Here is a 22718-nt window from a genome sequence, read left to right as displayed (position 1 = left end):
AAAGACAGAGGTGGAGGAGGTGATGGGAGGAGAGAGGGAGACAAGGAGATGGATAGAAAGAGGGAGAGGAGGAGGTGGAAAGAGAGAAGGGCAAGGAGGTGATGGACAGAGAGAGGGGAAAGAGTAGATATACAGAGAGATGGTGAGGTGGAGATGTGCAGAGAGAAGGAGAAGAAAGAGATGGAAAGATGGAGTGAGGAAGGAAATGGACAGAGAAGGGGGGAGGAAGTAGGAGATGGAGAGGGAATGGGGTAGGAGGAGATGGACATGGAGAGGGCAGGAGATGGACACAGAGAGGTGGGGAGGAGACAGAGAGAGGGGGAAGGAGATGGACAGAGAGATGGGAAGGTGGGCAGAAAAAGGAGGAGGTGTAGATGCCAGATGGAAGATGGTGAAGGGAAGTGGACAGGCAGAAAAGAAAGCTGGGCTGAATAGCCAGGTGGAAGTACTGGTAGTGTTAGATACCCCTATTTCCTTTAGCAGAAGGGGTGACATGAAAAAATGTTCTGAAACTACCTTTTGTTTCTTGTTTTCTGTATTGAGTTGACCATGAGTTGACCATTGAGGTGTTGAGGTGACCATGAGAAATAGATCGAATAACCAATGGAAGGATAATGCTGCACGAGTCGCGGTGTGGAATGTAAGAAACTTGATCATGGCAGGGAAGCTATAAAATCTGAAAAGGGAAATGCAAAAGCTGAATCTAGACACAGTGGGGGTCAGTAAAGTGAACTGGAGAGAAGATAAGGATTCCTGATTAGATGCTTATAGGATAACCAATGGAAGGATAATGCTGCACGAGTCGGGGTGTGGAATGTAAGAAACTTGATCATGGCAGGGAAGCTATAAAATCTGAAAAGGGAAATGCAAAAGCTGAATCTAGACACAGTGGGGGTCAGTAAAGTGAACTGGAGAGAAGATAAGGATTCCTGATTAGATGCTTATATGATAATATCAATGGCAGCAGAAAATAGTATAACAGGAGTAGGATTCATTATGAATATGTAGATACTGCAGAGAGTGTCTTAATGTGAACAGTTTCTGTGATAGGGTTGTTCTTATCAGAATCAACAGCAAACCAACACTAACAATGACAATTCAAGCATACATGCCAATGTTGCAGGCTGAAGATAAAGAGACAGGGAAAGTATATGAGGGTACTGAAAGGGTAGTGAAGAATGTAAAGGGAGATGAAAATCTAATAGTCATGGGGAACTGGAATGCAGTTTTAGGGGAAGGAGAAGAAGAAAGAGTTGCTGGAGAATATGGCCTTGGTACAAGGAGTGGGAGAGGAGAAAGACTAATTGAGTTCTGTAATAAATTTCAGCTAGTAATAGTGAGTACTTTGTTCAATTGCAAGAGGAGGAGGTATATTTGGTAAAGGCTGGGTGATACAGTTAGATTAAATCATGGTCAGACAGAGATTCTGACATCAGATATTGGATTGTAAGGTGTACCCAGGAGCCGATATAGACTCAGATCACAGTGTAGTAGTGATGAAGAGTAGGTTGAATTTTAATAGGCTTGCCAGGAAGAATCAATACACACCGGAGTGGGATGCGGAAGCACTAAGGAATGAAGAGATATACTTGAAATTCTCTAATGCTATAGATACTGCAATAAGGAATAGATCAGTAGACATTACAGTCAAAGAGGAATGGACATCTCTGAAAACATTTATCACAGAAGTTCGAAAGAAAAACATAAGTACAAAGAAGATAACTACAGAGAAACCATGGGTAACAGAAGAAATACTTCAGTTAATCAGTGAAAGAAGGAAGTACAAAAATGTTCAGGGAAATTCAGGAATACAGAAATACAAGTCACTGAGGAATGAAATAAATAGGAAGTGCAGGGAAGTTAAGATGAATTGGCTGCATGAAAAATGTGAAGAGATCAAAAAAGTAATGATTGTCAGAAGGACTAACTCAGCATATAGGAAAGTCAAAACAACCTTCGGTGAAATTAAAAGTAAGTGTGGTAACATTATGAGTGCAATGGGAATTCCACTGTTAAATGCAGAGTAAAGAGCAAATAGGTGGAAAGAGTACATTGAAGGCCTCTATGAGGGGGAAGGTTTGGATGATGTGATGGAAGAAGAAACAGGAGTTGATTTAGAAGAGAGAGGGGTTCCAGTATTAGAATCAGAATTTAGAAGATCTTTGGAAGACTTAAGATCAAATAAGGCAGAAGGGATAGATAATATTCCATCAGAACTTCTAAAATCATTGGGGGAAGTGGCAAGAAAACAACTATACACATTGATGTGTAGAATGCATGAGTCTGTCGATACACCGTCTGACTTTCTGAAAAATATCATCCACACAATTCCCAAGACTACAAGAGTTGATAGGTGCAAGAATTATTGCACAACCAGCTTAACAGTGCATGCATCCAAGTTGCTGACAATAATAATACACAGAAGAATGGAAAAGAAAAATGAGATTGTGATAGATGACAATCAGTTTGGCTTTAGGAAAGGTAAAGGCATCAAAGGCACCAGAGAGACAATTCTAATGTTGCAGTTGATAATGGAAGCAAGACTAAAGAAAAATCAAGACTTGTTCATAGGAGTTTTTGACCTGGGAAAGGGTTCAACAGTGTCAAATGGTGCAAGATGTTTGAAATTCTGCAGAAAATAGGGATAAGCTATAGGAAGAGATGGGTACTATACAATTTGTACAAGAGTCAAGAGGGAATAATAAGAGTGGAAGACCAAGAATGGAGTGCTTGGATTAAAAAGGACATAAGACAGGGATGTAGTCTTTTTCCTCGACAGTTCAATTTATTTATCGAAGAAGCAATGATGGAAATAAAAGAAAGGTTCAGGAGTAGAATTAAAATTCATGGTGAAAGGATATCAATGATACAATGAGATTGCTATCCTCAGTGAAAGTGAAGAAGAATTACATGATCCGCTGAATGGACTGAACAGCCCAATGAATACAGAATATGGATTGAGAGTAAATAAAAAAAAGGTGAAGTAATGAGAAGTAGCAGAAATGAGAACAGTGCAGAACTGAACATCAAGATTGATGGTCATGTAGTAGATGAAGTTAAGGAATTCTACTACCTAGGCAGCAAAGTAACCAACGACGGACTGAGCAAGGACATCAAAAGCAGACTTGCCCTGGCAAAGAGTGAATTCCAGCCCAAGAGAAGTCAACTAGTATCAAATATAGGCCTTAATTTGAGGGAGAAATTTCTGAGAATGTACGTCTGAAGCACATCACTGTATGGTAGTGAAACATGTGGACTGTGGGAAAACCAGAACAGAAGAGAACTGAAGCATTTGAGATGTGGTCTACAGCTGAATGTTGAAAAATCGGTGGACTGAAAAGGTAAGGAGTGAGGGGGTTCTGTGCAGAATTGGAGTGGAATGGAATATCTGCAAAACACTGACAAGGATAAGGGACAGGACAATAGGACATCTATTAAGACATCAGGGAATAACTTCCATAATACTAGAGGGAGCAGTAGAGGATAAAAACTGTAGAGGAAGACAGAGATTGAAATACATCCAGCAAATAATTGAAGACATAGGTAACAAGTGGTACTATGAGATGAAGAGGTTGGCACAGGAGAGGAATTTGTTGTTTAGGGAACAAAGATCATATCACATGGGTGTATACCACAGATAAACTTGACATCCTCTTTGGGGTTGCATTGTGTAAAACAGGGTGAAGTGGGACACATTCTCAGTGAATACCCCATTGAATTTACTTCAGTGCTTCATGCCACTTTACATATAAAATTATGCAACATTGTGATATAGTGTGCCTGGGCTCAAATTTTTAAAAATACATTTGGTTATGGGCATTTCTGTGGGTTTAAGAATTGTCCCATGTCTGGGTCTCTTGGGGTGGATTGGGAGAGAAATTTATTTGTGCTTTAATCTCCCTCTAGTGCGCTATGGAGGGAAAAGGAACAGAGATTTTGCCACCCCTCTACCCATTCTGCAGGCAAGTAACACCTCAGAGCACAGTAAGTAGAAAATTGCTTATTTTAGGCTGCTGTACATGAAGTTTTACTAGTTTATGTTAACAATAGGAATTTTCTGCAAAGAAGACAATTGTAATGCACTTTAACATGAAAAAAATATCATACCAACTTCCACTTATCAAACTTTCATTATGTCACCATTCTTGGACAAAGTTAGAAAGAGAAATCACCCTCTCCTGATGTCTCTATACACATCAGTACCCCATATAATATATTTTTACAGAACATACTGGATGTCAGAAATGGGAGGATATGGAATATTGTACTTTATACCATCCTTTTTTATTAGAAAATTTACTTCAAACATATTATTCTTTGGTGTGCTGATTACCTCACCTACATGGTTTTATCTTAGAAGTCTTCCTCTGTGGTGAATTTCCCCACAATGAAGTCCCTGGCTTGTAACCTCATTCTTAGTAGAAACTGACATTTTTTTCACCACTACTGTTCTCATCTGGAGGAATCCAAACTTTTTCTCAACAGTTCCCTTCACATCCATCAGCATTTCAACAGATCAGACATTACTGAGAGACTGATGCTCAGAGATACTGGTGTAGCTGGCAGAAGTTGTGGCCAACACCTGAGGCCAAAATCAGCAGGAAAAATACTTATACCTGATTGAACAGTCAGTTTTCTGCCTCTGCTTCTTGATAAACCACTAGATACAACTGTGACAAGCTTTTCATATACACACATAAAAAAAAAAAATTTGCATCACCCTGGTTCCCAGAACTCCTGAAGACAGACATTGACTGTGGATATTGTATCACAGACACAGTCCCTTTGACTGTACAGACATGCCACTAAACCTGCTCAAAGATGTAAACAACCATGCATGAGCAGCACCTATTAGACTGAGGGGGTCTGACAGCTGATCAGTTCCAGTCATTCCACCATGAAGGAGGTACGCAGTCGTGTGGTCTGTAGTTCAACCATACCTAGATGGTCAGTACCATGGTTTGATCACATCTGCAGTGTTACTTTGTGCCAGCAAGGGCTCTCAACAAGAGCAGTGTTTCAGAATGAACCAAAGCAATATTGTTTGGACATGGAGGAGATACAGAGAGACAGAAACTGTTGATGACGTGCCTTGCTCAGACTGCGCAAGGGCTACTACTGCAATTGATGGCTGCCACCTGTGGTTTATGGGTCGGAGGAGCCCTGACAGCAACACCACCTTGTTGAATAATACTTTCTGTGCAGCCTCAGGACGTCATGTTATGACTCAAATTGTGGGCAATAGGCTGCATGATGCCCAACTTCACTCATGACGTCCATGGCAAGGTTCAACTTCACAACCATGACACCCTGCAGTGCGGTACAGATGGACCCAATAACATGCCAAATAGACCGCTCAGGATTGGCATCATGTTCTCTTCACCGATGAGTGCCGCATATACCTTCAACTAGACAATCGTCAGAGATGTGTTTGGAGGCAACCCAGTCAGACTGAACGCCTTAGACACACGGTCCAGCAAGTGCCACAAGGTGGAGGTCCCCTGGTGTTCTGGGGTGGCATTATTTGGAGCCGACGTATGCCACTGGTGGTCATGGAAGGCACCATAATGGCTGTATGATATGTGAATGCCATCCTCCAACTGATAGTGCAACCATATCAGCAGGATATTGGCAAGGCATTCGGCTTCATGGATGACAATTTATGCCTCCATCATCCCCATCTTGTGAATGAATTCCCTCAGGATAATGACACCGCTCAACTAGGATGGCCACAGCATGTCCTCCAGACATGAACCTTATCAAAAATGCCTGGGATGGATTGAAAAGGGCTGTTTATCGATGATGTGACCCACCAACGACTCTGAGGGATCTACACCGAATCGCTGTTGAGGAGTGGGACAATTTGGACCAACAGTGGCTTGATGAAATTGTGGATAGTATGCCACAATGAATATAGGCATGCATTAATGCAAGAGGATGTGCTGCTGGGTATTAGAGGAACTGGTGTGTACAGCAATCTGGAGCACCACATCTGAAGGTCTCACTGTATGGTGGTACAACATGCAATGTGTGGTCTTCATGAGTAATTAAGAGGCCAGAAATGATGTTTATGTTGATCTCTATTCCAATTTTCTGTACAGGTTCCACAACTTTCAGAAATGAGGTGATGCTAAAGTTTTTTGATGTGTATAGAACATCTGTCCATATCCTCTCTGACTCTGAGTGCTGAACTTTCCTTGGTCCTTTCTGTAGCACGTTATGAGGATCTAATGATATACCACATTCTCATTGGTGTGTTTTCAACTTTCTCCAATGCTTCCTTTGGATTTCTTGGAAACTGGACATTGACAGGCAGTCCTTGTTCTGTTTTTTCCAGTTGATCAAATCAACTCTCCATGCTGCCTTCATGGACCTGAATAGAGCAACATTGGTGGCTGAGTAAGGTGTGTAGAATTCAGAGCCAGCATTATATAAGCAATTTTGTGAAATTGACGTGGCCTTATGACTTCCTGGGAAGCAATGACATGGAAAATTGTCCTCCACAACAGATTTTCTTGTGTCAGACCTTCTTAAGTATGGTAAACTATTTTCAAAAACCATTCTTCAAATAATGGCATGTAAATCCAACCAGATTTGCTTAATGCATAGTGTGTGTCCTCAACACCATCTTCTGTCCAAGTTGTGTAGAGACTTGTGCTTCAATTCATGTAGAAAACAAATAGTGGAAGCATTTCTCCATTTCCAGATACAACAAAAATTACACTGATTGACAGTTTTGATGTGATCAAAAACTTTCAGGATCTCAACATCTGCTTCTCACAATGGTTGTGGAAGACCAAGGATCATATGTGAAGTTTTGTTTCATCATAATTTTATATAGTCTCTGGAGGAATGTGTTTCAAATTAGATTCCAGGTTTTTAGTAAGCAATGAGAGATTCTTCATCAGCAGTAGCCCTTGATCTCTTTACAGTTTCAGATAGATTCTTGATCTAGTCCCTCCCTGGTCTTTTGTCCTTGAACTTATTCACATGATGTCCATGCCAATCAAGAAAAGTTTTCGTCATATCCCTAAAATCACCACTTTTAAAGGGAATCCCCATTTGTGCACAGATTAAAATTCCTGTTACTATTGATTTTTCATGTTCCTCACTAAAACTTGCTGACCTCCATGTTCCCTCTCCAAGTTTTCATTACCCTATTTCCCAGTGTTGTTTTTGGAACACCATATTCCTCAGCTGTTTTCCTTGAAGTTTTACTACTTCTCCTGTACTCTGAAATAGCCTTTTTCATTGTATTTGAGTCATACTTAAAGAGCCCAGCACTACCTGTAACGTTTTTACACTTTCTGACCATGTTCCACTTCACCCCTTGAAAACAGTGATTATTTAAACAAATTAGCCTCATGAATAAATTAATGACAAATACATTTCAAAAATTTGTGTACTACATAAACTCACTACCAGCTCTTGAGGTTGCTGGTTAGTTTGAGAATTAAATTAATGTTCTCCATAGCTAGTGAAGTGGTTTGTGAAGATATCACATAGTTTTCCTTTTCCTATATGAAAGAAAAAATTATTCAGTGAATTAGTTACTAACAGAAGTAGCTTAAAATACGGTGCATCTGCTTTATTAAACCTCAATGGACAAAACTAAGAGCAGAGACTAACTTCCTTCAGAATGAGTCACTAGATGTCAGCACTAACAAAATAGCAAAGATGGTGATGTCTCACTTCACCCCACTCTGCAGTATTTGTGTAATATATGTGACATTTGTACATGGCATTTTAGGTTGTAGGTAAAAAGCTTGTACATTAGAAAAAAATACATGTATGTGAGTATGTTCCACTCCCACTCCTAGACCACTACCTTGATTTCAATGGAACTTGGTACACACACTGAGGTGACAAAAGTCATGAGGTACCCCTTATTATAGTGTCAGACTTCCTTTTGCTCCGTGTAGCACAAAAAGTCAATGTGGCATGGACTCAACAAGCCCATGCAGATATATTGAGCCATGGTGCCTCTATAGCTGTCGATAACTGTGAATGTGTTGTTGGTGCAGGGTGTTGCACATGAACTGACCTTTTGATTGGGTACCATAAATGTCTGGTGGGATTCACATCAGGTGAAGTGGGTGGCCAGATCATTCACATGAATTTTCCAGAATGTTCTTCAAACCAATCATGAACAACAGTGTTCTCATGACACACATCTTTGAATGGGAACATGAATGGATGCAAATGGTCTCCAAGTAGCCAGACATAACCATTTATAGTCAATGATTGGTTCACTTAGACCTGAGTACCCAGTCTATTCCACAGAAACATAGCCCACACCACTACAGGACCACCACCAGCTTGCACAGTGCTTGTTGACATCTTGGGTCCATGGTTTCATGGGGTCTGCTCCACACTCAGACCCTACCATCAGCACTTACAAACTGAAACTGGGACTCATCTGATCATGTCATGGTTTTCCAGCCATCTAGGGTCCAACCAATATGGGCACGAGCCCAGGACAAGTGCTGCAGGCAATTTTATGCAGTTAGCTATGGCACTACCACCCGTTGCCAGCTGTCATAGCCTATTAATGTCAAATTTCACCAGACTGTCCCAACGGATATATTCATTGTACATCCCACATTGACTCCTGCAGTTATTTCATGGAGTGTTGCTTTTCTATTAGCACTAAAAACTATATGCAAACGTTGCTGCTGTTGGTCATTAAGTGAAGGCCGTTGGCCACTGCATTGTGCACGATGAGAGGTAATACCTGAAATTTGTTTTTTTTTGGCACACTCTTGACGCTGTGGATTTAGGAATATTGGATCCATTAATGGTTTCCAAAATGGAATGTCCCATGTGTCTAGCTCATACTACTATTCCACATTCAAGGTCTGTTAATTCCCATTGTGTGACCACATACACATTGGAAACCTCTTCACATGAATTGCCTGAGCACAAATGATAACTCCGCCAATGCACTGGCCTTTTATACCTTGTGTGTGAGATACTACTACCATCTGTATATGTGTATATCACTATCCAATGACTTTCATCACCTCAGTGTATACCACTTATTGTCTGGTAATAAATACTGTGGGAGTAAGAATTACTTCCCACTGGGGTGGTGATAGGATGAAAATGGGGTGACATTGGAGAAGTACAGAGAGAGAGGGGGGGGAGAAGGGGATGGTGAGAGTGTGAGAGGTGGAGATATGCAAAGAGAGAGGTGAGGAGGATATGGCGAGAGAGGAGGGAGGCATAGACAGACAGAGAGAGAGGGTAAAAGGGGAGATGGAGAGAGAGAGGTGGGGGCATAGGAGCAGATGGACATAGAGGGCACTAAGAGATGGGCGAATGGAGGTGGAGTAGGAGATGGACAGAGGGTGGGGCAGGAGGAGATGGACAAAGAGAGAGGGGGCGGGGGGAGATGTGTGACATACTTGTAACTGAGTGAAGTCATGGGTAAAAAGCAAGTGTTGTCATAAAAACCACAGTGTTGTAAATTACTCCTGTGTTTCTGAAGCCATTTTCCTATGACTGTGTCTTATCACTGCTCCTCACCTTGCTGGTCTGTACAAATTTGCATTGATTCTTACTTCCATTTTTCCTTCCACTTCTGTAGAGTTATGACCATACTTTTGTAGTGGTCAGCTTCTGGTGTGATCTGTTTGTCTTAAAATCCTTTATGTGGCCTTTCTTAGCAATGGCCTTATGAGCATAGATTTTATTTATTTATTTATTTATTGTTTGTTTTTGAATATTAGCTTGTATCATAACATTCAGCTTTAAAAGAAGGTATTTTTAATGTTTCCAATTTTTAACAGTCCATCTCTATTGCATCTTATTAGTTTTCACTGAGTGAGGTGGTATAGTAATTAATGCACTGGACTCACATTCAGGAGGATGACAGTTCAAACCTGCATCCGGCCATTCTGATTTAGGTTTTCCATGATTCCCCTAAATTGCTTCAGGCAAATGCTGAGGTGGTTCCTTTGAAAGGGCACAGCTGATTTCCTTCCCCATCTTTCCCTCATTCGATGGGACCAATGACTTTGTCGTTTGGTACCCTACCCCAAATCAACCAACCAACAATCTTATTACTTTATTTGTTCACTTGTTTCATTACTCGCTTTGTTTACTTGTCCACTTGCTTCATTATTTGTGACTATTTTTCTTTTGTGCCCTCATTTATATGCCATGTTTAAAATAATATGAATTCATTGTTGGTTGGTAGAGCAACCCAGTTAATGTCAGGCTTACTGCAATCCTGGCCACACTAACATGTAAGGTGATGTAAGGTCTGTTATGTAATATGCATTGACTCATCTTGGGTTTCATGTGCTTGTTTTGGTATGCTGATAGCCTTCCTGATCCAAAAGTACTACTTTGCACTCAGCTTGGAGGTGAAAACTGCATGTTATTACTTCACCAACATTTTTTAAGATAAGTATCCAATTTAGGTCACTAAACTGTTGTATCAACAGTTTATTAATTGGTTTCTGTCAAATTAGTGAGTTAAAATTCTTCCCTCTGTCTTTCTAAAAGTGATTTCATGTTCATTTAACGTTTTCCAGTATAGCAATTGATAACTAGCAGTGAGTAATTTATTTCTCCACCGTAATATTTTTTTATGCAACTTATGGCTATTGTGCATTTTGTCCGTATATTGTCACAAGAAAGTAGTTTATTTTTCTTGAATAATAAGTTATTTATTTTAAAACAATACTTGCTGATTGGTAATCATGCATGATATCCACATCAAAATTATTTTCCTTCTTCAGCTGTAGACAGATCTCCATCATTATGTTTGTTTTCCATTTAGCTCATAATTTTGATAATTTACTCTACATAGTTATTTTTATATTTTTTTTATCTCTTTGTTACTAACATACGCTGATATACACTGAGCCTGTGCACATGACAGAGTGGTTAAGCGCTGAATTTGTAACAGTAAGGAATGATGTTGAAATCCATATTCCATCATCCTGATTTAGGCTGTCTGTAAATTAGTTTATGCGCATGTTGCACCAATTCCTTAAACAAGACCAGAGCTAAAGCCTGTCACCAACCATGTTCAACAACTATCTCTAATGACATGTTATAATAAGACATTGGATACTAATATAATTTTCTTCAGCTTGATTGTGTGGACTGTGTGCTGGATTGGCTAGTATGCAATACATTTGCTGTATTTCAGTGTTTTATTTATCCGTAATGTCTGTGCAGCAACTGTTTGCTTCTTGTCTAGGATCAACCCTATAGATTCTTTTTGTGAGCTGTCTTTCAATATGATATTGCCACTGACTGAGCCACATCCATTTTGAATACCCTACTTTCCTGCATAATTTTTTTCTTTCATTATTAGTGCAGAACTGTTCACCAGACCCTGAGTTAATACATTATGAATTCTAACCTTTTCAAAATGTTCTCCTTTCCTAAAGCATATTTTTGTATGTATTACTTTATTTTATTACAAGTTCCACTGATACCTACAGCTACACAGCTGCAAAAAAGCATATGGAACCAACCATTTTTTATTTTTACAAAATTTACAACAGTGGGCACAGAAGGATATAAAACGACAGATTTATGTATTTAAACAATGCAAAATGCAGTATGGAATAATGACAATATTGTGAAAAGGATAGAAAGCTACTTACCACACAGCAAAGATACTGAGTCGTAAATGGGCATGACAAGAAGACTGTCAAACAAGTAAGCTTTCAGCCAAAAAGGCTTTCATAGGAGTCAAAACACACACACACACACACATACACACACAGAATCATGCAAACGTAACTCACACACATATGACCACAGTCTCTGGCTGCTGAGGCCAGACTGCCCTTGGCAGTGAGAGACTGTGATTTTGTGTATGTGCGTGTGTGTGTGTGTGTGTGTGTGTGTGTGTGTGTGTGTGTGTGTGTGTGTGTGTGTGTGTGTGTGTTTTTTATCTAATTCGTATGAAGGCCTTTTTGGCTGAAAGCTTATTTGTTGGACAGTGTGTTTGTTGTGCCCATCTGTGACTCAGCACCTCCGCTGTAGGTGAGGTTTATGTACTTATGTTATGACTGGTATGAACTGATATAATACATCAACATTTGAAATTAAGTATGGTAGATGAGAGTGCCGAATCTAGAGGATAGCATACTTAAGAACATGTGATGTTTTTTGGTCAGTATTTTAGTCTAGTGACTAATTTTAGGATCACATGAACGAAAGCTAGCTAGAGACAACCATAGTCAGCTTCTCCTATTTTTGGGAGTTTTTTATTGTTAGACATGAGGTTGCATTTTGCACAGTATTTGTAAATATTTAATATTCTACAGATTTAAGTGCTGTAAAATAAAGCTATTTGGAACATTAGTAGTACTGCTCAATTTGATTTCACTTTCTGATTATTGGTGTGTTGCAGAGTAATAGTGTGACAGATAGCTTATTAAAAACAGTATTGACAAGCTTTTATTGACTGAAACACTTTTAAAATTCAATCAAATACTTGATCTGAGGTACATGAATTTGGAAAAACCTTAATTTTCTGGAGTAATTTTTTAATTTCAGAAAAATATTGCAGTGCAATAAAAGTGACCATCATAATTTAAAAATGTAGTAAGAAAGTATATTAAAACTTCTGTTACAGAGGTAGAAGTCTGAAAAGTGTAGCGAGGTACAACATTCTTCCCTGTACTCTACAACAAAATGTAAGGATTCACATTTGCACCTAAACTAATGGGGGATCATACTAATACAATTATAATACAACTAAACTACATGCAAGCATGCTCATCTATGGAAAAGCATTCACCAACTGAGTAAAGTGAGATTAGCACCAGGTATTCCTTCAGTTTTCTCTTAAATTTTGATTTTATAAGAGGAAGGCTTTTTATTCCTATCGGTAGAGCTTTGAACACTTCAATGCCTGAATAATTTATGCCATTCTGTACAAGGATGAAATTTGTTTGGCTACTGTGCAAGTTTTATTTTGACCTGATATTATGGTAATATGCTCTATCAGTTTTGGAAAGGGTGCAGCTTCTTCTAACAAAATGTATGAGTGACAAGATAATTTGTGATACTGTGAAAATATGAAGTTTCTGATACAGATTTTTGTAGGAGTGCCTTATATGGACATATCATGATCTCTTCTGAGTAATAAATGCCATAATGCCATAAAAGAATAACACTCAGAAATTTCCAAAGTAAGCAGCTCCAACTGTTTCCTTATCCACAGTCAATTCAGTCAGACAAATGTTGCCATATTAAGTCTTGCTGCTTGATGTATAATCTGACATGACCAGTTTAATTTGTGTACATCTAAGAACTTGGAGGAGTATATTTCCAGTATTCGTTGTCCCTTATGTTTTAAATTTATGCCTTCTTGTTCATACTGTGTCATATGTATTAGTATATGGTGCATGCTTCTGTTTTATCAATTAGGAAGTTAAGCTACTATTCTCCTCATGATAGAGATTTATCTAGGAAGTGTTGTATTGTATTTGTATTTCTTTACTGGTCCTGTAAATTGTGTTTAGGTACATATTTTGCACAAACGATATAGGACAAGTCAGATTGGTACTGTATACACAACATCATATACATTGTTATTTTGAAAAGATAAATAATTAAAAATTATTCAATACATGTTAAATATTGATGACAAAATTAATATAATGAAATAAAATGCTAGACTGGTTAAGAATATTTGAGCAGTTACACTATACTTTCCTGATACTCTAAAAACTCGGAAACAGAATAGAAGCAGTGGTCAAGCAAATACTCTTTCAGTTTCACTTTAAACTTTTGTAAAATTTGCATCTGTTTCAAATAGGATAGCATGTGATTGTACAGCATTATGCCAGTATGATACACTCCTCTGTTACAAATGTTTGTACTTACTGTATTGACATGCAAATAATGCTTCTGCCTAGTATCATGAGGGTGGTAATCACAGTTATACTTGAAGATATTTCCATCTTTTAAAATATTTCCTTTTGTGAAATTTAATATTTCATACATACATAAGCAAGGAAGAGGCAGTATATTGAGATTTTTAAATATTGGTCTACAGGAGTCTCTTTACTTAACATGGTTTATTATTCTAACAATCTTTTTCTGTAGCCTAAATGTTTTGTTTGTACCTACAGAGTTTCCCCAAAAGATAATGCTGTACATCAGCAGTGACTGAATACTGCCATGGTACATTGTGATCACTGATGCACGGCTTGTATTTTGTGCAAGGATTCTTAATGCGTACATAAGTGTGTTTAACTTTTTATTTACAGGGTTAAGATGTGTATCCCATTTTAGGTTTTGCTGAATATGTATACCTAAAAGTTTTGTGTCACTCACAGATGAGACAGTTTTTCCATCAAATTTAAAAATTGGTCTTGCATGATGTAGTTTCTGTGAATTGTGGAAATTGACTGTCACTGTTTTTTCATTATTTATTATTAGCTTGTTTGCTCTGAACCATTGTGTCAAATTTTGTATTATACCTGTAGCTGTTTTTTGTAGGCTTTCCTCATCACATGATTTGATTAGGATATTTGTGTCATCTGCAAAAAGTACTGTTGTCCCTTTAGTTATTTTTTCTGACAAATCATTAACATAAAGAATGAAAAGAATTGGCCCAAGGACTCCACATGTAATGTTTTGTGCATTACTGTAAAACTTACATTTTTTTGTGTTTTTATGTCTTTGTATTTTATTTGAGTGATCTGTTGACTGTCATGAAGGTAGGAATGTATCCACTTGTTTGGCAGGCCTCGTATTCCATAATTACCTAACTTCTGCAACAGAGTATTATGATCAATTACATCGAAGGCTTTACTAAGGTCAAGAAATATGCCAGATACATGTTGCTTATTATCTACTGCAGTTAGAATTTCATTTAAGAAGGTATAAATAGCTGACTGTGTTGATCTGACAGTTCTGAATCTATGTTGCGCATCACTTATTATGTTTTCTTTATTTAGAAACGCTGTCAGCCTTCTAAGAAATAGTTTTTCAAGAATTTTACCAAAGCCTGACAATACTGATACAGGTCTATAGTTTGCAGCTTCATGTTTGTCCCCTTTCTTGTACAGTGGCGTCACTTTTGCCATTTTCAGATTTTTTGGGAATATACCACTCAAGAATGATGAATTGAAAATATCCATTAATGGTTCTACGATAGATGTTACACTTGCTTTGATGATAATATCTGGTATTTCATCAGTACCTGCTGAATATTTATTGGGTAACCTTTTTATAATGACAGATAATTCCTCAGGTGTTGTTGGAGACATGAATTTTTGTATCTGACTAGAGTGTATTGCTGTCTGGTTGTGAGTTGTGATGTTTGGTAATCAGGTGGTGTGCTACATTAGAAAAGTAGTTGTTAAATTTACTAGCCACTACTGTGGGGTTGATTATTTTATTGTTGTTTACATGAAGTTCTATATTTTTGAGGGCTAATGTTGTAGTACCTGTTTCTCTTTTTATGATACTCCAGGTTGCTTTAGTCTTATTCCTGGAATTTTTTATTTGTTTGTCATTTTCCAATTTCTTTGCTTTTGTTATAACTTGTCTAAGTATTTGTTTATATTGTTTAAAGTAGTTGATAAATACAGGATTTGTGGTTTGCTTTGAGTATTCATATAAATTCCTTTTATTCTGGCATGATATTTTTATTCCTGTTGTGACCCATTTATTTGGTTTGTGCACAGAATTTATAAGTGACGTTTTTTTAGTAAAGGCTATTTCAAAAAAATGTTTGCATGTGGCTATAAATTTATCAAACTTGTCATCTGTGTTGTTTGAACTGTAAACATCAGTCCAGATTTCTCTTCTCAAGAGAGAACAAAAGTAATCTATGTTTTCATTATTTAACTTCCTCACAATAGCTCTAGTTTTCTGGGCTATAAACTCACAATGAAACCTGTCTAGAAACTAAGCAACTCCAGCATATGGGCGGAGACTCACAAGTTATGCAAGTACAAATATAGCTTATGAAAGATAACTTACTTGTTTTCCTTTTACTCACCTGTGAGAAGGATGAGTAGTGAGGTTTTTTAGTGGGAACATACAGAGTGCATGTGTTTTTGACTCACTGAAAGAAACAGTAAACTAGCAGGTGTCCTACCTTCCTCTAGGACCACAGTGTACATTTAGGACAACTAGTAATAAGAACTTCAGATGTTGCAGTAATTTGTTTATGCTATTCTCTTTAAAATTCTAAATTTATCAACAATAGACAAAAGAAGTTTAATGAAATTATAACACACCATCTGCAATGTAGTGATGTACTTCTTCCACCACAGATACTTCTGGAACTGTGGTCCCATAGCTGCCATCATGTAGTAGAAGTACATAATTATGTGCACGAAGGAATTTATCACTCCAATGAACGTTCCATGGCCTCCAGGGTAGTATTTTGTGGCTCCCCATGACACCATTGGCATCACAGTGTGGTGATACATGTGCAAGAAAGTGATCTGACGGTCTTTTTTTCGTAGCACGAAGAAAACCTGGGAAGAAAACCACAACATTCTATAAATTTATTCATTTATTCTTTGACCATGGACTCTAGCTAATAATTTTCAGCTGAGAATATAGGGTGCATCAGACAATTTTATATATACAATAAATGTAGAGCAAAGAAAACAGGATTACCTTTTATTGGTACAGAAGAGGCTATTACATATTTTCTGTTACAGTACAACAGTTAACACTTAATCTGACATTTAATATTGACTCATGCCATACACAGATTTCTCTGCATGATAAGCTTTTAAATGTTTAATAAAATTTAATTCATTTAATTCCTTAACTGATTTTGCAAGCTTGCTGAAAAACATTTTGCCTGTTTCATGAGGAACACTCATTGTCATTTTCAGATTTCTCTGTCTTGTGTAATAATTATCCTTTTCTCTTGTTGCAAGGTCATGTATGCTTTTATTTATGTGGGGTTTATAACTTATTCTCACAACTATAATATTCTGTTATATCTGCAGTAAGTGCACTGCAGTGTACAAAAGCTTGTCTGCAAGTTTGTTTGGATGGTACTTTCGCTTCACATCTCTTGTTCTTTTTAAGTAGCTATATTGTTCACTTCCCCATATATGAACTGATTAGGACAGATGTGGGAATGCAAGTCCATAGTAAAAATGCCCTGAGCACTTTATCATCTATAACTCTTGCTGTTTTGGGCACAATGAAGATTTCTGTGTTTCTCTTTTTACACAGAAAATCTATGTGCTCCCTCCATGGTGAATGCTTACCTGTAACAGTTCTTAAGAATTTTGTGCTGCTTACTTCTTTAATTGTCTCACTATTTAATTTAATATCATGTTGTACTTTTCACTCTGTTTGGTTTGGAACACTAAACACATTGTTTTAGATTGATTTATAAAAAATTGTGTAATATTAGATATTTATTTGCAGTTTCCATATTTATGACTGCTTCCTTTCCAAGCTCCTTCTCTGTATCAGTTGCACATACAACTGCAATGTCATCAGCATACACTGTAAGTTCCTGTTTGATAGAATCTGGGAAGTCATTTACATAGAGAATAAACAGTATTGGACTGAGCACAGAACCTTGTGGCACTCTATGCCTGACGGTTTATAATTGAGATCTATAATTCATTATATTTCAATCACTATTATGATTTATTTCTGTGCACTGGTTCCTATTTCACTATGTCACAGCACTTCCCTCAAATCCTATGCTGACAGAGTTAACCTGGAATGATTTACACAGTTAAATGCTATAGACAGTTCCATGAAGATGCCACAAGTCTTCTGTTGCCTGTCAAGCAAACTCAGAATATGCTCAACTAAATCTGTTGATGCAGTTATTGTTGATTTGTCTTCTCTGAAACCATGTTACCATTCTGATGGGTGTAGTATTTGAAATTTGTTTATAAAACTTACAATTCTATTCTTTATTAACATGCCATATATTTTACCAGAAGCTGAGATCAATGCGATTGGTCTGTAGTTTCCCAATTCACCTCTATTCCCTTTCTTAAAAACTGGCTTTACTTTGCTTGTTTTTAGTGTATCTGGAAATGTACAGTCCTCTACTGCAGCATTCAGTACACATGTTAAGGGTTTCATCATACTTGCCCTACAGTCTTCCATGAGGTGTGTTGTAACCCCATATGAGCCTGATAGATGCTTGACCTTTAGCTTTGTTTGTACCAGTTTCTGGGATGACAGCACTGCTATGATTTATATGTGGGATTTCTGGCATTGTACTTTCTTTGACTGTTTTATTTTTTTCAGTTTATCTGTTACAGTTATATATCTATTAAAGGTTTTCCCTGTTTTTAGAGGATCTAGATAACTTTTGCCATCTTTCAGTGGACAAATGTCCTCTGTCAGTTTTGTTACTTTTCCTTTCCCTTCATTTATGAAGGACCATAATGTTTAAAATAATTCTCTTCTTTATCTAAAGCTGTCTTAATGAATAATGCCTTTGTTTCTCTGATGGTTTTTTTATTCTGTACAAAGTATTATACACCTCAGTGTTTGTTTGCTTGGCAAGGTCATAATAAACTTTCAGTTTATTTCTTGCGTGAAGTACATGTCTAATCACCCAGCTTTTCGTTTTTGGTATTTATTTACTAGCGTTTTGCTGACAAGATGTGTAAGATTATAACACTAATTAAATGAAGATAAAAACTGGTTCCATTTAGCATTTGCATCATTGTCTTCGTACATTGCTTCCCATTTTTCTGTCATTACTATCTTTTTTAGTCGAATGAAGTTTTCTGTGTTTATCTACCTCTTTTGCTTCTGTATCTTCTGCTCACTTCTTTATGTTAATGTCTATCATGCTGGCAAAATGGTCTGCTAGTGTGGAGTTTATTACCTGGATGTCACAGCAGCATGAAGGAATATTTGTTATTATATGAGCAATAGTAGTTTCACTTAAGTTAGTTACTCTGATGAGGTTATTTATTTTTATTCTTAGGTTTGGAGTAAGCAGTAAGTCCATTAGTGTCTTAGAGTTTTCTGTATTTTGCCTGGTATGTTCAAATCCTCATTAATTATTAAAGTAGCATATTTTTTAAAGTTCTTGGATTGTGCCCTCTAGTTGTTCAAAGAATGTTTTTTATTTCGCCATTTGGTGATTGGTACAGACCTAAAAGACAGCATGACTTTCCTGTAACTTTTATTTCCACTGCAGTAGCTTGAAAGTTAATTTCTCTAGTATGTTTTGTGGTGTTTTGTATGACTTTAGTTGATTTGTAGCTAGAGAAAATGGCAACCGCACCACCTTCTGCAATGTTCTGCAAAAGCTGGTTATATCTGCATAATTTTTCAGGTTCTGGATCTCAATCAGATTTTCTTTTAGCCCACGTTCAGTTTCTACTAGAATGTTTGGTTTATATTCCTGCAATATTACCTATAAGTCATCTGGTGTGTTCTTTATGTACTGTACATTCTGGTGATGTAATGTAACTGTTGTTTTTAATTTTAATGAGGCCCCTTTTTGTGATGCAGTAAACATTTCACCAGCTCCCCATGTTTCAGTTAGACTGTATTGATCTTTTTTTCATCTCTTTATACAGAATTTAAATTTTTGGCAATATATTTACTCTGGCAACTGAGACGAGTATTTTTATTTACAGATTTCCTGACGTCTTCCTCTGCTTGCTCGATGCTGTAAAAAATGCTCACTTAATGCAGCAGGACTCTTAGGTCTCAGGCACCTACCCTGACCGAATGCTTCTACTGCTGCTGCTACTGCTACAGATCTCCCAGGCCTCAGGCACCTCTGCTGTGTGGTTACTGTTACTGATGCTACCAGCATTCTTTGTCTCAGTGGCTGCCCTTGTTTGGCTGCTACAGCTGATGATTCTTCTGTGTTTACTTTTGGCACCTGCGAGTAATCTGCTTGCTCGTCTGTATGGAGTTGCGGCCATTCGACTATGGGCTGTAGTTCAGTTTCTTGCATTCTAGAGCATTTTCGGTAGTTTGATATAATGTCTAGGTATACTGAGACACAGAATGACCACTGTTTATTAAATGCGCAATTTTTTGACTTTTGAAAGTTTTGCCGTTTCCATTTACGTGCATGCAACGTCTTGTGTAATGTTCTCTGTCCGTATCATCTATTGCAAGGAAGTCCTGGCCAATTTTTCTGTGTATATTATTTGCTTTCTTTATTTCTTCATCTTTTAGGAATGCGCATAGCAACTACTTGATGTTTATGTAGACCACACAGTCTCATGTATGAGTGGCTTCATTTGAGTTCATTTCGGTAGGCGTCATTTGATACTGCCATTAACAAAATGCACAGAGTTCCTGAATCACTGAAGGAGCAGTTCTTTACTACTTCGCCCATGGGGGCTCCTGGTTTTACATAACTCGTAGCTTTAACGTTTTGCTTATACATTCAAGTTTCGCCAACTTTTCTGCCATGGCTGTCTGCATATATTGTTGTCACAACTATTTTGTAGGATATTTTTGCACTTCTTTTTGATTTCACGATGGTTTGGCTTACTTTCATCTTGCTATAATTTTCTTTATATGTTACTGGTCCACACTACTATCAGTTTGTAGAAGTACCTTGTTTTTTTTTTTTTTTGTCTGAATTTTCATTTATCTCTTTTTCTATTCGTCATGCACACTTTGTATTTGAAATCTGTCAATAGTCGGGATATTTACAATGCGTCTTCTCTGTAGGCTTCAACTTCACCAAGGCTTAATTCAGATGTTCTTGCCGTTTTCTCAGGTATGGTGTGGACGGATTCTTTTAATCTTTCGACTTCTGCGTTTAGATTTAGGTTTTTCTTCACCATCGTGTGATATTTGCCTTTTACGCTCTTTATCTCATTGAGTAGGCGTAACTATGGAAAAAGTTCATTTTTGTCAGACTTTAGGCTTAATTATTTTGCATAAAAAAGTAGTCAGAACCATATTTCTTAGCTTGGACTAGCGTCAGCACAACTGTAATGGTGTACCACTTTGCATTTTATACATATCACACCTTTTGCGACTTATTTGCTGCAATAGCACTTGTCAAAATTATTATTTCTGTCCCTTTTTTGTTCGATCATAATACGATGTGGTTGCTGCACGCACAATCTCATGATTGTAATTGTTTGTTTCATTACATACAAAAAAATACACTTTCTAACACACCGATTTGTTGATATTATTTATCACTTCTTTTCACTAATTTAATTATATTCACCGGATTTTCACGTTAACTATTTGTGGAACAAATCAAGTACCCAAGTACAATGTTTCACCGTTTCAACATTCCTTTCTTCCGCTATTTGTGATGCAGGGTACACTTAAGATCACATAAATACTGTATATTACACAATAGTGTTATCAGAGGTTTTTAATTCAAGAATATTGTTTAAAAGTCTTTATTATGCAAATTTTTAACAGGGTCGGAACTGGAACTTTTTTACGGCTACTTACAAGTCGCCTTTCGTCTTCTAAAATATTAAGAATACTTCATAACCACCCCCCACCCCCCCCAGTTTGACATCCACTCTTACAAAATATTGTATGGGCGCTTTTGGTACCTAGAATGATGGACCAAGGCATGCCATTACCGATTTGCCACAAACTTCACTCAGTGGAAGAGGAGTAAAGCTAAGCGAACACGTGTCTCTGCTTATCCATAGATACTCGACCATTTCTGGGAGGACGACAATCAAAGTTTTCAATGTATGTCTTTAAGGGAGTGATAAGCTCAGTCTTAGTCGAGTGGCAGCAGTGACAACGAACGGACGTGCGGCAGCGCTCATCGTCCACCGCCACGACCGTCGTCTGTTGGTCTCGTGTCAGATTCATGATTTTGTGTTTGTCTTAACAACGTTCTGCAGGTAACATGTGGAACTTAAATAGAACAGGTTGTAGTCAGTGCATCAACGATCGGAACTCTCCGCATCCTACTGCCTTAGATATTCACAAATGGGTGTGTGAGAAACTTAAGTTTGCTCACGAAGATATCATGAGGTTTCAACTGGATTTTATATTGGACTCTCTCTTTATAAGACGGAAAACTTCGGAGTTATGTGAAAGAATTGTAACTTCCACTGGTGGCAATCGAGAATTTAAACATTTTTATAGCTGATCAGTGACGTGGAACTTGTATATGCTGGCTATGGGATCCGTAATGTATTCATATTCAATATGCCATTCGAATTTTCGAGTGACGATGTGTCACGATGGCTACATCCCTGTGGAACCGTTCTTAGCGTCACGGCACTGTGTTCATCTTAAGAATGAACCAGATGTAAACATTACACTATGTATTCTACGTTTGCTGGAACCTCACTGGATTTTGTTTTACGTGGAGCGTAAAGCTGTCTTGAGTATAGTTAATTAAATACAATCAGAAACATAAGTATCACGCTATGCGCATTTAAATTGGACAGCGCTGGCCAGCAAAGAGGTCCTCCTAACATGCAGTGATGTGAACAGTTGCAGTTAAGACGTAAATAGAGACGAGGAGAGAAACAATATACCTGCAAATGCCATTTAATTTTCAAAGACAATGAAATAATGTACGACAAAACTCGGGCAATACGCTTCTTAGGAAACCAGACGGGAAACCTAACACGCTGTCGTTCTCAGCTAACATAGTATTGTAATTAAAACAAGTGTGATGAAAATTCCTAACTCAAGCGCAGGGTAGTTTTTCTGAGTGAACTATGTGTGACATAAAAGCTTACTGCAGGGATTTCACCTTATAGTTAAATATTGGAGGCACTGGAGGTAATATGTACTGTTAGTCG

General features: G+C 37.7%; 1 protein-coding gene across 1 annotated transcript in view; it reads right to left on the bottom strand.

Moving 5' to 3' along the window:
- LOC126470910 (elongation of very long chain fatty acids protein 7-like) overlaps positions 1 to 22718 on the bottom strand; it is a 264344-nt gene that overhangs the window by 5800 nt on the left and 235826 nt on the right. Inside the window, exon 7 of the mRNA XM_050098940.1 lies at positions 16233 to 16475. Coding sequence (XP_049954897.1) covers positions 16233 to 16475 — 243 coding nt within the window. The remainder of the gene's footprint in view (positions 1 to 16232; positions 16476 to 22718) is intronic.

The sequence above is a fragment of the Schistocerca serialis genome, chromosome 3 (assembly GCF_023864345.2).
Source record: "Schistocerca serialis cubense isolate TAMUIC-IGC-003099 chromosome 3, iqSchSeri2.2, whole genome shotgun sequence".
Classification (NCBI taxonomy): Eukaryota; Metazoa; Arthropoda; class Insecta; order Orthoptera; family Acrididae; genus Schistocerca; species Schistocerca serialis.
This window is presented reverse-complemented; position numbering and strand designations above follow the sequence as displayed.